Source organism: Grampus griseus, assembly GCF_964374135.1.
Source record: "Grampus griseus genome assembly, chromosome: 10".
NCBI classification, from domain to species: domain Eukaryota; kingdom Metazoa; phylum Chordata; class Mammalia; order Artiodactyla; family Delphinidae; genus Grampus; species Grampus griseus.
In genome coordinates, this window is record NC_139004.1 from 55,264,441 (window position 1) to 55,280,996 (window position 16,556).

Here is a 16,556-nt window from a genome sequence, read left to right on the forward strand (position 1 = left end):
CCCGCATGCCACAACTACGGAAGCCCGTGCGCCTAGAGCCCGTGCTTCACAGCAAGAGAAGCCTCCTCTCACCACAACTAGAGAAAGCCCATGCACAGCAACGAAGACCCAATGCAGCCAAAAATAAATAAATAAAATAAATTTATTTTTTAAAAATCCAGATGCATTTCCTTTCCCTGCACACTGAAGTTTTTCTTCAAAAGATACTGGATTCTTCTGCCCCTTTATCCCATGGGGCCATCTCTCTGTTTCCGAAAGTCCTACTAAGGTGTAGGTACTGGTTTGCCCCTCTGTAAACAGCCCTGACATCCTTGCTGTACTGCAACACCCATTTGCTCCTCAGCTATGAAGATTTGGCCTAGATTTAAGGCTGCACAGTCCAAAAAGCATGGATTTTGACGCCAAAATGGGTTCAGATCCCAGCTCCACCATTTACAGTTTAGCGACTTGGAGCAAATTACTGAGCCTCCCAGTTTTCTCATTTATAAATGCGACTGATAATACCTAGCCTAATAAGGTGGCTCTGAGGATTAAATACGGTTAAAAGTGTGACGGCTTAGCACATAAATGCACAACAAAACTAGGACACATCCACATTTTGCAGTATCCCCCTGCTTTAGTCCAAAACTGAACCGAGGAAAGAGGAGCGCCCTCAGGCCAGGGAACTCCAGCTCTGCTTCCTCCGTCACTGAACCCTATAAATAACTTGACTAAGTCACCGGCTCCCTGAGAGTCGATATTTCTCAGGGTACAGGAGGGAGTTACTGCAGGTGGTCTCTCCAGCTGGATCATTCATTCGGGCGTTTGGTCTGAATTTTCCGTCTACTTCCTAAAGCATCTCCCCGACCGTGCTGCGCGCGCCCAGCCTCCCCGGAGGGCCTCCCGAAGGCGCTGCCCACTTCTGCCCCGCTGCTCCCCGCGGGGCCCCGCGCAGCCCCGCCCCGGAGCCACCTCCCGCCCCTCTTCTCCGGGGGGCGGGCCAGCCCGAGCCCAGTCACGACTGTGCGGTCCCCCGCGAGGTGGCCGCGGGCGCAGTGGGGCGGCGCGCTTCCCCCCTGCCCGCGGGGGTGCCGGGGAGGTGGGCAGGGCCGGGGCGGGGGCGAGGCCGAAGGAGGGCGCGTCGGCGCCTCGGCTAGGATGGGAGTCCCCGGCCTCCGGAGCTGAGCAAGCCGGCCCGCGGCGAGGAGGGCGCGCCGCAGGGAGGCTAGCCTCGCTCTTCCTCCGGGAGCCCAACACCTTTCCCGCGCCGCCAAAATGATCCCCCCGAGCGGCGCCCGAGAGGACGGCGTGGACGGGCTGCCCAAGGAGACGACGAACGCCGAACAACCGCCCTCTCCTGCATCCACCGGCAGCCAGGAATCCAAGGTACCGCGCACGCTTGCCCCGAGAGGATACAAACTCACTCTCCTTCTCTCCTCTGTCCACCTTTGTTTCCTCCCTACTGGCGCTGGCGCCAGAGTCTGAGACGCGTCCCCAGTTCCTCTCAAGGACTGTACCTCCCTTGAGACTTGAATGTACGGCAGGACTCTCTGATAGCGATGCTGGACCACATCCCTGGAGACCCAGCTTTCTTGCCCACACAGCCCGGGGGCTTTGCGCAGGGCTTCCACCCTGCGAGCACCCGCAATTCAGTAGACTCCTGGTTCATATAGCTTTCTTGGGTGGTGGTGGCGGGGTTGTTCTGTGCTTTGAACCTGCATGTACCCAAAGTGCGTGCAAGTATTAGGTGGCTTCTGAAGGCTGAGGGACAAACAGCCGAGGGATACTCCTCCAGAAAAGCTGGGCCACTTGCGGACCAGCAGAGATTTGCCTGTATCCCAAAGGTCTGAGACCCTTTGCTTAACAGGGCTCATCACTAACCTCAGATACAGTTCATTTCAGAAAAACTAGGGAAATGACGCGTTCTCGGGAAAGTTGATGTTCCTCTTGTGGAAGTTAATCCTCGGACTTACACTTGCTTTCATGAGAGTTACACTGACATACACAAAACCAACCCCGCAGCACTTCTGTCGCTGGTACACTTCCTCTGAAACTCTCGTGGGTGCCAGGCACATGTTTGGAAATCTTGGAAGAGGATAAAGTAAAATGCGGCTGCTAGCTGTGCGATGCCAAATGGCATCTCAGCCGGGAGTGAAAACCATAAGATGGAGTTTGTAGTTATATGGATTTTTTAAGGGCAGGACTCCTGGCTCTTTATCCAGATCTCCTTTGTGTTCCCTGGATGTCTTTGGAATGTGGGGCAGTTCCTGTGTAGGAATGAAGGAAAGGAGGATGCCAGTCTGGAGGGCAGGTCAGATGGGGCAAAGAAGAGTCCCATCCTTATCTCCCTTCACACACATCCCTGGAAGCCATTGACAAATCAGCAGGATCAAAAGCACAGCTAAGGGGCTCTCAGTTTAAGTGATGTTGCCCACTGTGTGTACCCCAGCCTTCAAAAGTTAGCCATCAGAGATGCTAATCCAAGACAAAGAGCTTTGCATTATCTTTATTTTATTTTTTGGATAAATATCTGACCTGAAATATGTGTTAACTTTTCTAAAACACAGTTGGAAATGGGGGCAAAACCCCACCTTCCAGAATCATTGTGAGGCATAGTAAGTACAGTGTAAGGACTGTACATCCCAGTACAGTGTAAGGACTCGATCCATGTTTACCCTTTTCCTTCCTGAGATAAGGAGATGGGATCCATCTCACCATAGATGATTCACTCCAAATCCATCTCACAACCCCTACACATGGACCGTTACCCCTCCGACCGGAAGTTTCTGGCTCTCTTATCATTGTCCATCATTGACCTTCATTCACCTAAGTGATATGGGGTAGTGGCCACTTCAAAGGTGATCTAGAATACTGTAAATGAATGCAGCTAAACTCAAGAGAGAAACTAGTATTCAACTTTTTGAATTGGGCCTGTTGCTCTGCAGTATGTACGTTCTGGAAAGCGCTTAGGATTTGCTTATACAGAAGCACAGTTCAAACACACTGTATGGGCTTGCTATTTATAGATATCCTAATGTAAATTCTTTGGCAAAGCAAAACCTACATATGTAATACCCGTCATTATCCACCAACTTATCTGGTTTATGGTTTTGGATCTGCACACGTCAGTTTTTCTCAAAGTGTATTTGTACATTCCTAAATTTGCTGTCATGGCTTAGGTGTTCTTAATCAGTGGAGATGGACTGTGGGGGGCCTGTGAACCCCAGGAAATTGAATGCAAAATGTTGTGCCTGAAGGTGAAATTTGAGGGGGGGGCATAGTGTTTTTGATACTCTCCAAGGGGCCCATGCTTCTAAAAAGGCTAAACTGCTGATGTGGAGGGGTTATGGTAAGGGAACATTAGGATGGCATGAAACAGGGGTAGTAGAGGCAGGCTCTATTTATTCTGCACCAGCAGTGCCACATTTTAAAGCTTATTGGCGTTAAGAAGGATCCTCCACCTTGAGGATGAGCGTCTGGTAGGAGAATGTGGACGTGTAGTCATCCCATCTTACTCTCCTCTGAAGTGGTTTGTTTGTCAAAATACCGTGTGGGACAGCATGGTTCAGCCCCTCTGGACAGTAAACTTTCTTAAGAAAGACTTTTAAAATTAGTTTTTTCTTTTATTTTATTAAAGCCTAGTTGACTTACAGTACTGTATTTGTTTCAGGTGTACAACGTAGTGATTCAATGTCTTTATAGATTAGTCATCACGCAAAGTTATTATAATATTATTAACTACATTCCCTGTGCTGTACGTTGCATCCCTGTGACTTACTTATTTTATAGCTAGTAGTTTGTACCTCTTAATCCCCTTCACCTCATTCACTCATTCCCCCCACCTCCCTCTGCTCTGGCAATCACTAGTTTATTCTCTGTATCTGTGAGTCTGTTTCTGTTTGGTTATATATGTTGATTTGTTTTGATTGTTAGGTTTCACTACACATTTTTAAAATAACTTTTTTCTCTCATGATAAGAGTAACAAATACTCTGTGGAAATTTGAAAAGTCCTGAAAAAAAGTTTAAAAAATTCCCCACTGGTCCAGTCCAGAGACACCTACTGATATCTTGATTGTATATTTGCCTCTTTTCATTTGTTTTTTTTTTTTTACCGGTACGCGGGCCTCTCACTGTTGTGGCCTCTCCCGTTGCGGAGCACAGGCTCCGGACGCGCAGGCTCAGCGGCCATGGCTCACGGGCCCAGCCGCTCCGCGGCATGTGGGATCTTCCCAGACCGGGGCACGAATCTATGTCCCCTGCATCGGCAGGCGGACCCTCAACCACTGCGCCACCAGGGAAGCCCTTCATTAATTTTTATATTTACACAGTTGAGAGAAAAATGGTGAGCATCTACTGAGTGTTTGGTCTGTCAGGCACAAATTGACCCTTCATAATAACCCTGTGAGGGAGATTCTGCTATTATTTCTGTTTTATGGATAGGGAAGCGGAAACTCAGAAAGGTTAGGTGACTCCCCCACAATTGTATAGTTAGTTGAGTGACACAGCATGGACAGGGACCCAGGCAGCATGGCTCTGGAGGACAAGTTGTCAACCACCTGCAGCCGTCTCTCATGCCTGTGTACTGTTTTACATCCTGTACTGTTTCACCTAACATCCTAACCAAGTATTTTATATGCTACTAAAAGCCATTTGCAACCATATTTTGGTCTTCTCATCTTAAGAAATCTTTGAAAATAAATTGAGCCACATTATCATGTGAAATGATTAAAGCCCAGTTCTTATACAGCTTCTTTGCATTTGATTTTACTACTCTTTCCCTAAAAGTATATTTACAGAAGTGATTAAATGGAATATCACAGAACCATCTGGAAAACCGGGCCACAGCAAACCCTTTGGTCTAGAGGGTCCATTAGAGAAGAATGATAATGATTCAATGCCCTGAGCACGTAAAATGTTTCCGGAAGTCCATTTCTGCAGATTCTTTGGAATGCTAAATCATAGAATATTAGAATTGGAAACACTGGAGATGATCTATTCTGGGTATTTGTAAAATTATGGTTAATTTTTATTGTGTAAATTTATTTTATTATGGAAAATTTCAACACAGAGAAAATACTATAAAGAACCATCATATACCTAATCACCTGGCTTCACCAATTATCAGTTCATGGACAATCTTGCTTCATCTGTTACCCCCAGCACTACCCCCACCCCTCCGCATGCACACTGGATCATTTTAAAGCAAGTTCCAGGCATCAAAGCATTTCATTCATAAATATTTCCAGATGCATCTCTAAAGAATAAGGGCTCTTTTTGTAAACATGACTACAATCCCATTATCACATACTCCAGGTGTTTTAAGTCAAGCATCAGTATATTCTTTGGAGGTCCACAAGTTGTCTTTGGAATATCTGTGAACAACCAGAACTTTCAAAATTGCTTGTGTACATGTATATGTGCATTGTCTGGGGAAAGGATCCATAGTTTATACCAGCTCAATAAAGTGTTTGTAGCCTTCAAAGTTTATTTAAATATCCCCTCCCTTTTTTTTTCCTCTGTTGAGTAAATCGAGGGCCAGAGAGAGGTAGTGACTTGCCTAAGATCACACAGGTAGTTACTGCCAATAGTCTAAGGAAGGTCCCCGTCTTGGACCTTGGATACCCCAGCACAATTTCCTCAGAGTAAATTCCAGTAAGCACAAGTCATAATCTAGTTTATGTGGTTTTGTTTTTCATAAAATTAGTCTAGTTGAAAGAGTTTGAAAGCCACTAATGAACCTCACCCCTGTATCTTTCCACTAACTATCCCAGAAAGACCAATCTAATTTTTTTTCTAAGTGCTTGACAGAGACCATTGAATACTAAGAAAAATTTCATGTTTCAGCATCCCTTATTGCAATGAATGTCTTTTCTCCTACTAACTTATTGACAACATAGAAATCTTACTAAGGTGTCACATGAAGTTTTGTATGGATGCCCTTTGCCATCGCTTATATGACACAAAGTCACATTTTGATGATATGAAGGGATTGTAGGTTTTGAGGTCAAATAAACAAGAGGTCAAATCTGTTCTTATCAGTTGCCATCTTTGTGTCTATGGGCAAGCTGCCTAACCTCCCTGAGCCTCAGCTTCCTAAAATCTAGAATGGGGATGCTAATCCCCAATTGGTATGGCTTTTTGTAAAGCCTGAGAATAGGTAAAACACCCAATATGTTGAAAGCATTTGTAAGCATAAAGCGTTATTTACTTTCTCTTCCTGCTTCAAATTAGATGATTCTGTCACTGACCAATCACAAATGTCATCATTGGAAGAATTTCAGTAATCAAAAATGACGTTCCCATAGTATAACTGAGTTTTCCTCCCTTTGCACTTTCAGTTATACTGTTGACTGCAGTGAGATTTCATCTTAGCTATGTTGCATCCCCAAGAAGATTAGCCATAGACTCACCAGCATGTGACTTTGATTTTGAAAGGTTGATATAAGCCACCTAGGGCACCACTGGAGCCATGGACCAAGGTGTCCCCTCATTCGTGGATGCTTCTCTCTGAATCTGGACCACCTTCTAAGCTATCGAGAAGCAATTCCTAACCATGAAGATGTGCCCTGCATCTCCCGGAAAGGTTTCTGTGTCCATCAATCAGCAACTATTTATTGACTGCCTACTTTGTGGCCAGCTCACCCATTACATATATATGAAGCTATTATTGATAAGGAATTTAACTTCTACTCAGGGGAGAAGAAAGAAAATGGAACCTTGGCCTTGCATTCAAATCCCCTGGAGAATCCAGACCATAGGCTAGACCTATTAAATTGAAATCTGTGAGTGAAAGTCCCAGCAATCAGCATTTTTATAAAGCTTCCTTAGTGATTTCATTGTACAGCCAAGTTTGAGAAACACTGGTCTAGACTAAAAGAATTACAGAATGTCAAAGAAAGCAAGATATTTTCCCTTCCAGCCAAGATACTTGGAATCATTTGTATTTACTTTCTCTTCTTCACTTCCCATTTATACTTCAATCCAAAGAAATGGTTCTGGCAAAAGTAACCTGCTGTTTCCTCCACATTGCCAAAGAATCTAAGCGTTGCTCAGATACAGCTGGATTTATAAGGTTGACTATGTCCTTATTAAGTTGTTTTCATGATTATAAAAGTAATAAGCACTAAATGTAGAAAACTGGAAAGCACAGAATATATAAAAATTCATTTATCACACAATGACCTAGACATAAGGATTGTTAGGTTTTTTTGCTGTATTTCAGGTTTCCTTTAACACACACACACACACACACACACACACACACACACGCTTGAAACAGAATTGAAATAGTGTATACATAAATGCACATTGTGTTTTTTCTTCTACCTAATGTACATAAACAGTTTTCTTGTATTCTTAGATAAGTATTAAATAAAGATGGTATATGTCATTGTTGTACCATATCTGTTTCGTCAGTCTCTTCTGATGGTACATTTAGATTCTTTCTCAGCTTTCAAGCTTTAAAAAAATATCAATATTTAAACGGGCTTCCTGATACATCAACATTTGAATATTTTTCTGATTCGTTTCATGGGAAGCAAAATGGCTAGGTCTGGATATAAACACTTCGAAGGTCTTTTATTCTCACTGACACAGTGCTCTCTAGAAAGATCTATCAGTTTTTTTTTTTACAATTTTTATTTTTATTATTATTTTATTTTTATTTATTGGCTGTGTTGGGTCTTCGTTGCTGCACATGGGCTTTCTCTAGTTGCGGCAAGTGGGGGGCTACTCTTCATTGCAGTGCGCGGGCTTCTCATTGTGGTGGCTTCTCTTGTTGCGGAGCATGGGCTCTAGGCACGCGGGCTCCAGTAGTTGTGGCTCACGGTCTCTAGAGTGCAGGCTCAGTAGTTGTGGCACATGGGCTTAGTTGCTCCACGGCATGTGGGATCTTCCCAGACCAGGGCTCGAACCCATGTCCCCTGCATTGGCAGGCAGATTCTTAACCACTGTGCCACCAGGGAAGCCCTATCATAGCTTTTTTTCTTGTAAACTTTGAAGTATAACATCATACCAAAAAGTGCACACAAGATTACAGATCAATGAATTTTCAAAAAATAAATTATTGATCCGTATGTAACCAAAACAAATATCAAGAAATAGAATGTTATCAGCACCCCAGAATCTCCCTCATACCCTTTTCTGTCACTGCCTTCCCAAAGGTAAATAATATTTTGACTTCTAACAACATAAATTAACCTTCCTTTATACAAATGGAGTCATACAGTGTGTACTCTTTTATGCTTGGCTTCTTTCACTTAGCATTATGTTGTGAGATTCATTTATACCATTGCATGTAGCAATAGTTTTCATTTTCATTGCTATATAGAATTCCACTGTGTGAATAGACCACTATTTAACCATTCTATTGATGGTGGACATTTGGATTGTTTCTTGGTTTTGGCTGCTAGAAGTTATACCCCTTTGACCATCCTTATACATATTCCTTGTGGCACCTCTGTTGGGTGTATACCTAGGAACAACCTTGCTGGGCTGTAGGGTATACATAAGTTCAGTGTTAGTAAATATTGTCAGCTTTCCAAAGCATCTGTACCAATTCGTAATCCCATCAACAATGTATAAGAGTTCCATCTGATCCTCATCCCACCAACATTTGGTATTGTCTATATTTCTCAGTTCAGCCATTCTCATAGGTGATTAGTGGTATTGTGCCGTGGTTTTAACTTGTATGTCCCCAATGACTAATGAATTAAGCAGGTTTTTTTGTTTTGTTTTGTTTTGTTTTGGCCATGCCTCATGCGGGATCTTAGTTCCCTGACCAGGGATCAAACCCTTCTCCCCTGCATTGGGAGGGCAGAGTCTTAACCACTGGACTGTCCCGAATTAAGCAGTTTTTATGCTTTGGGGCATTTGAATGTCTTCTTGTGAAGTAGTTATTCAAATCTTTTGTCTATTTTCTTATTAGTTTATATGTCATTTTTAAAAATTTATATGAATTCTTTACATATTCTAGATCCAAGTACTTTTAAAGATAAATGTGTTGCAGATATCTTCTTCTATCCTGTGGCTTTTCTTTTCTTAACAGAAATTCTTATTGAGTGTAGTCAAATTATTAATTTTCTCACTTATGGTTGTTAGTGCTTTTTGTGTTCTCCTTATGAAATCTTTGCCTACCCCAAAAGCATGAAAGTATTCTCCTAGTATTTCTTAGAAATGTTTTTGCTTAGCCTTTCACACATAAGTCTATAATCCATTTGAAATTGCTGTGGGTGTGAGGTAGGGGTCAAGATTCATTACGGCACTGCACTGCCACCTTTGCCATAAATTGGATGGCTATATTTTTGATTTATGTGGAGGTTGATGCTCTGCCCCATTGGTCTATTTGTCTGTCCTTGTACCAGCACAGCACTGTCTTAAATATAATGGCTTTATTAAAAAGTTTTGATATCTGGCAGAGTAAGACTTCTGGCTTTGCCTTGCTTTTTCAAAACTGCTTTGGTTATTTTGGGCCCTTGACATTTCCATTATGCATTTTAGAATCAGCTAATCAGTTTCCACAAAAACACCTGCTAGGATTTTGACTGGGGTTGCGTTAAATCTACAAATCCATTTGGAGAGAATGGACATCCTCATACTATTAGTTCTTCCAGTAATAGAGTCCACTGTACAGAGATTGCTTCCACCAAGGGGCCCAAGGCATCGTTACCTGAGAACCTAAATCTTTGTTACTTTTTTTCAGTTTGGGGATTCTCAGACCAAGTTGTGTTGTATAAATTTAAGCCCCAAATCTATGTGAAGGCAGATCTGTGATTATGAATTCCCAAGGAAATATTTGTTTGTTTATTGTCCACCTTATGTCTATACTAAGATTTTCTTTCTCATCAACCTGAATTGGTGAGAAAGTTGTTTCTTGTTCATTCTTTCTTTTCAGATCTCCACTATATGTAGGCAGTAAAATTCAATCTCCCTAGGATTTTTTTTGAGTTAAAATACACATAACATAAAATTTACCTTCTTACTAATTTTTAAATGGTTACATTTTAAGTGTAGTTTTCTGTGGCATTAAATATATGCATATTGTTGTATAACCGTCAGCATCTTTAGAACTTTTTCATCTTCCCAAACTGAAGTTCTGTACCCATTAAACAGTTATTCCCCATCTCCTACCTTTTCCAGCTCCTGGCAACCACTACTATTCTACTTTCTGATTCTATGAATTTGACCAACTCTAGGTACCTCATATATGATGAATCATTTAATGTTTGTCCCTTTGTAAGTGGCTTATCTTAACATAACTTAACATAAATCTTCCAGGTTCATCCATGTTGTGGTATAAGTCAGAATTTCCTTCTTTTTTTAAGGCTGAACAATATTCCATTGTATGTATATACCACATTTCTTTATCGATTCATCCATCAGTGGACTATTGTGAATAATGCTGCTATGAACTCGGGTGTACAAGTATCTGTTCAAGTCCCTGCTTTCATTTCCTTTAGATATATAGCCAAAAGTGAGGTTGCTGGATTATATGGTAATTCTATCTTTAATCTTTTGAGGATTCACCATACTGTTTTTCACAATGGCTGTACCATTTTAGATTCCCACCAGGAATGAACAGGATTCCAATTTCTCTACATCCTCACCAACACTAGTTATTTTCTGGGGTTTTTTTAATCCTAATGGGAGTGAGATACTATCTCATTGTGGCTTTTGCTTGCATTTCTCTACTGATTAGTGTTGTTGAGCATCATTTCATGTGCTTATTGGTCATTTGTATATCTTCTTTGGAGAAATGTCCATTCAAGGCCTTTGCCTGGTTTTTGAGTTGTTTTCTTTCTTGTTAGTTATTTTTGTTATTTTTAGATTTATAGCCTTTTATCAGCAAATTTGAAGGGCAAAGATATATTGAAATTTTTTATTGTTTTATTACATTTATTTACTAGAAAGTATTATTTTTATATTAAAATATTTTTTCTTTTGTGAATTATATATTCATCTATTTTAATAGAGCATTTATTTCCTATTGATTTTTTTTAAATTCTTTATAAATATTAAAACCACAATCTTTCATATATGTTGCTAACGTTTTCCCAGATTCAAATTTGTTTTTCAATTTTATTACATTTTCAACATGGGAGATTATTTTTTTATGTTGTTAAATGTCTCAAATTTATTTAACTATGGCTTCTTTTTCCCATTTATATTTAGAAACGTCTTCCCCACCCTGGGAGCAAATAAATATTAATCTGTGTGTTTCTCTAGCTCCTTATTATATACTTTTTACTTTTATCACTTTAATCCATTCGGAATTTATGTTGTTATGTGGTAAGGAAGAACTTTAATTTTTTCTGAATGAAAAAAACCACTTATTGAACAATTCATTTTTACGCTGATTTGAAATGTTGGATCTATTATGTAATAAATGTTAATATGTACTAGGTTGTCTTTTACAGTCATCTGTTATATTCTAATGATTTTGCATTTATTACTACACACTACTTTGACATTACAATTATAATGTTTTAATTACTGTAGCTTTATAATAGACTGATAACTGATAATACAGGTACCTTCCTGGGAATTTATTTATTTAACTGCACTCACTGTTTTGATTTTCCATCAAGTTATAAATATGATATTTTGAGAAGAATTGCATGAAACTTTTAAGATTGTTTCAGCAAAATCTTTACATATAGTGGGATTTCTCATCCAGGAACATAGTATATATCTTTAGTTATTGAAACGTCTTTTATGCCACTCATAAATGCTTAGTAATTTTCTTCAAATACTTTTTGCCCAATCCTCTGTTAGCTATTTCCTGGATATTTTATACTAGTTTTATATTAATTTTGTAATCTAAGGTCTTTTAGATTCCATTTCTTATTCATTAATAAAGAAGTACAGTGTTGCTTACTGATTCATTGTGGGCTCTGGAGTCAGAAGCAGCTGTGTTCAAATCCCAATGTATGGCTTTGGGATGCCACTTAATGAGCTTCCCTGTCCTTCACTTTCCTGAGCCTCACTGTTCTTTCTGTAAAATGAGCATACTAATGGTCTTTTGCAGCACTGTCGTTAGGGTTAGGTTAATGAGTGTATCCTAAGTGCCTAACACAGTGCATGGCACATAGTGAGTCAATGTTAGCTATTATTATTAGATTATCATAGTATCTACAAATATAATTTTGCCTCTCTAACTATAATTATCTCTTTTGGGGGTTAGGGGAGTGGGGTAGGTAGGGACAGAATATTATTGCAGTAGATATCCCAAAATACAATAAGTATCAGTGGAGGTATTGGGCTAGTACCTAACTTTAAGTGCTACCTAAGTTTTGCTGTAAGTGTACATTGAGTATAGGGTATATTGTACAGTGTTGGTACTAAGGGGTACTCTTAGATCTCTTGTATCTCAAGTTACTCTGCAAGCCACTTAAAATTTACACATTCAGCCTGAGAAACATCAGGTGGTACTTTGCAAATTTAACTTTAAGACAAATCCATTTCCAACTAAATCATTTCTTAAGTCCTCCTTCTACACAAATTCCAGACTTCCCACTCTGTTTGCAATTAAACTGAGACAGTGTTTCTTATGTAAATTTGGGTAATGTTCTTAGCTTACTAAGAATTTCCACCAGGAATGGATGTGGAATTGTTTCAAATGACTTTTTGGCAAGTATCAAAGTAATCATGTGATTTTTTTTTTGTCCTTTGGCCTCTTTATGTGATGGATTATATTAATAGATAGCCTAAATTAAACTCTTCTTACATTCCTGGAAAAGGTCCCACTTGACCATGGGGATTTTCTTTTAATAAACTACTAGGTTTTCATTGCCAGTACTTTATTATTTTTACATCTATATACATAAGAAAGATTGTTCTCTGTCATTTTGTGTCCTTGGTCAGATATTATTTTTAAGGATATGCCAAGTTTAAAAAAATTATTTGGGAAGATATACATGGATGTTTTTGTTTGTTTCTTTTTGGTTTTTTTCTGTGAATAGTTTGTAGAACCCAGATCTCCACTTTGAATGTTTGAAAAAAATGGGACAATATCTAAAACTGGCACCTATTTTAAAATAAAATTTGAAAACATTTTCGTATTTTTTATTCTATTCTCTTTTCCTAAACTGACATGAATCAGGTTTGTTAACTTGTATTTTGCCTGAAAATTATTCCTTTCATTTAAATCTTCATAATATCTCTGGATGAGTTATTATAGGACAGCCCTGGGACCTTCCTTCAATCTTATCTCATCCTCACTCTTTCTAACAGGTTTCCTGTGTGTTCTTATCTTATGAAATCCCTTTTTTTGTAGTTCTCTGTGTTTATATACCAGTGGTCCCTTAGATCTGGATTTGGAATCAGGAAAGTTAAATACCAGTGCTCACGTTTCCACCTTTATCTAGAGAGGTGCTCCCTCTTTGCTCCCTCCTTAAGTCTCATTTTTTCCTTTGATTCCCTTTCTACTGCTGTAACAGTTCCTCACTAGTCCTGTTGGCCATCACATTCTCCTCCACCCATCATTCAAGGGTTGGTCTTCCCCAGCATTCTATTCTCAGCCCTCAGCCCTTCTCACTCTTCATAATCTCTCTGGGTCTTTCTGGGACATCTTACCTATTCTTTTTATTTCATCCACCAGCTGATAGCACCCAAATCTGAAGCCAACACAGATATCGCTCTTCTGAGCTCCAGACCAATATATCCCACTGCCTTTTGGGCAACCTGTCTTGATGCCCTCCATATATTTTAAATTCAACCTACCCTCAACTAAACTGATCGTTCTCAACTCAGATGCCAGCTCAGTTCTCGTGTGTTCTTCTTCTTGTGTTCCCATCCAGAGATGAGCATCATGCATGGAGTCAGCCAAGCCAGAAAACCAGAACTCATCCTCAGTGACCCCCAGGGGGCCTGAATAGAGAGGTTTTTGGAAGCAGGTGGACAGGAGACAAGATGTCTGTCAGCCCTCAGAGGGTGCTTCATTTATCTGAAAATGAAACTTGGACCTGTTGTCTGTTCCTAATGGCCCCCGTAGCTGAAGTGTCAGTCAGCATGTTTTCCTCAGGTCTGGAAGCAGGTGTGACCACAGCATGAAGGACTGAGGTCAGCCACAAGAGAAAGAATAAAGAGGAGGGATCCAGATCTCCCAGGAATGCCACTGCTACCTTGCCCTCCAAACTGACATGAGAGAGAGAGCAGTGAAAAGAGGTCCTAGAGTGCTCTGTGCCCCGGTAAGACCCCCACATTTCCTCTCTTCATCTCCAGCACTCTCAGTTTTATCAGAACAAGGTAACTTGGAAACCTTGGAAAAGATTCCCATGATACCCCTTTCCCTGGCATGTCAATCACCAGAAGAGCACAAGGCTGCAGAGCTCCCTTCCTTTCTCACAGTTTAATCTCCATACAGGTCTGCATATCTATCGTCAGCTCTGTCTGCCACGCTCCCCAGCGGTCGGTACTCTCTACTCTACCCTCTGGAATTTACTCTTCAGTAAATCCTCTCCTCAACATCTCTGATGTGTCCTTCACTTCTGACTCTGATGCCCAGCCATTCCCCTGCAGCCTCTCAAATGGTGGCTCTTTTCTCCCTCATCAGGCTTGGTAGTTGAGGAGGCTGCCTCACTACTGCTTCCAGACTTTGATCTCTCCTCCTCTAAAATGTATAGCTTTAAAATCCACACACTCAGTCTCTTCTACCCACTGCTAAAATCAGCAGTCATCTACCAACCCGAGTAGGTCTCTCCATTCTCCAGGCTCACTCTCACTCATTCCAACCCTACCCCTGTCATAAACATCGGTGATTTTCATATACTGCAGATGGCTCTTCCAAATATCCTGACTTCATAAGTCCTTAAACTTTTCTCCTCCTAAGATCTTGTCTCCACTCTCTCCCACATTGCCACCCACTTCTGTGACCATTCCCAAGACTTTGCACAATGATTGCACCATCTTTCCAAGTGTAAAAAAATACAGAGAAAACTTTTCAGGCAAGGATGCTCAGGAAAGGAGTCATTCTGGAGGGTCAACCCTTCCAGATAAAAGAGAACATGTCCTTTTATGTTCCAGGCATTTCCCTATTGAGAATTTTGCTTGCAAGGTTCACATCTCCGTACTTTCAAAAGCAGAATATGCCACATGAAATTTCATTCACGTTTAATAGAGCTGCAAATGCTTTGTAAATTTCAAAGCAATTATATTGCTTTTGTAATTTCCTTTTCCTAATTATTCAGAATCACCATTTTAAACACTAGTTATTGAACTTTTCGCGTGCAGGAGAGTTTTCCTCTTGCACTAATGACTCCATACTGCTGTGCCGTCCTGCTTCTTGTGTCTGACTCTAACATTTTTCATACTCTTCCTACACAAAGACCATCCTCTCTCTGCAGGCTACTTTGAGTCTTCTAACATGCTTCTTTTCATTTGCTTTTGTATTGGAAAATAAATCATCACACTAGTTGGAATTTCATGTTCCTTAAGAGGAAACAGAAACTGAACTCAATGGACTATCAGGGAAGTAAATAGAGGATTTTTGGGTTTCAGTGGTTTGATTTTACTTAGTGACTTTACCTAGTGATTGGTTCATCAGAACTTTTTGCTTACATTTTCTGGTTCTTAGCTGCATTTTCCATAATCAGTTGCTGAGTTCCTGATAGGTTTGATATTTCTTAATTCTTGTTTAAAGGACAAATTGATTAAGCTCAAGTTTCTGGTATCCATTTTTTTCATTAATCCATTTGTACTGGATCCTTCATGTGTTGATCAGTTTGCTGGTGTTCATCCCCAATGGATCTGACCTTCCAGTTAACATTTGAAAAGATAAATTCCAAAATAGGTTTCGTTATTGTCAATTTCTATGGAGTGATTTTTTTCTAATTGCTATACCAGACTCTATCTGTTCTCCTCAGGTATATAGCTTGGAAGTACAGTAACATTATCAAAATAAATGTTCCATGAATATGTTGTGTGAGAGAAAAAAAAGAGTAAAAGGAAAAAAAGACAACTTACAAAGTTAAAGCATGTAGTGTATGGTTCTTCAGATGAATGAAAGAGAGAACACGATGTACAATCAGGAGGCTTCATGTCAGACCACAACTTAGCCCACTGAAGCGCCTCAAATGTGCAGATTCTTAATCACTGAATGGTCTCTTTTGGTCTCTTTTGGTCTCTTTTCCAGAATGGTCTCTTTTCAATCTGGTTCTGATAACCCAAGGGCTCTAGAATTTCATGAATTTTATGAACTTATCTGAGAAAGCAGTGGTTTTATAGGTGATTTGTTTATTAGTCCTTGTGGTTAGAATTATTTTGGCAAAGTTCCATTTATAGACTGCCTATAGGGTGACTTTGGCAGACAACAGGAAGTAAAAAACCTGATACTCTAATTTGTAATAAATCATGGGGTTGAAGATGGGAGATATTTTAAGCTTGTATATCAGGAGCCAAGAGCAATATGCCAGGCCATCTAGCTTCATGGCAGGACACTTTCTGGTTCTTAATTAGACTTTCCCTTGTAAGTTTGTCCACAACCTGGTTGGACAGCTGCACAGAGAGCCTGAATCTCATTCTTAGAGCCCATGCCCTTGGTTCCCAGGCTCTGGACAGCAGCTGTGGGGTAGACAGAGGC

The 16,556-nt window shown here is 40.4% G+C and overlaps 1 protein-coding gene across 2 annotated transcripts in view; it reads left to right on the forward strand.

Annotated features, from left to right (window-relative positions):
* The first annotated feature begins 1,125 nt into the window (after positions 1–1,125).
* STAC (SH3 and cysteine rich domain) overlaps positions 1,126–16,556 on the forward strand; it is a 101,905-nt gene continuing 86,474 nt past the window's right edge. For both annotated transcript variants that reach the window (XM_082663644.1, XM_082663645.1), the window contains exon 1: positions 1,126–1,365. In XM_082663644.1, the coding sequence (XP_082519770.1) occupies positions 1,255–1,365 (111 nt within the window). In that variant the 5' untranslated portion in view covers positions 1,126–1,254. The remainder of the gene's footprint in view (positions 1,366–16,556) is intronic.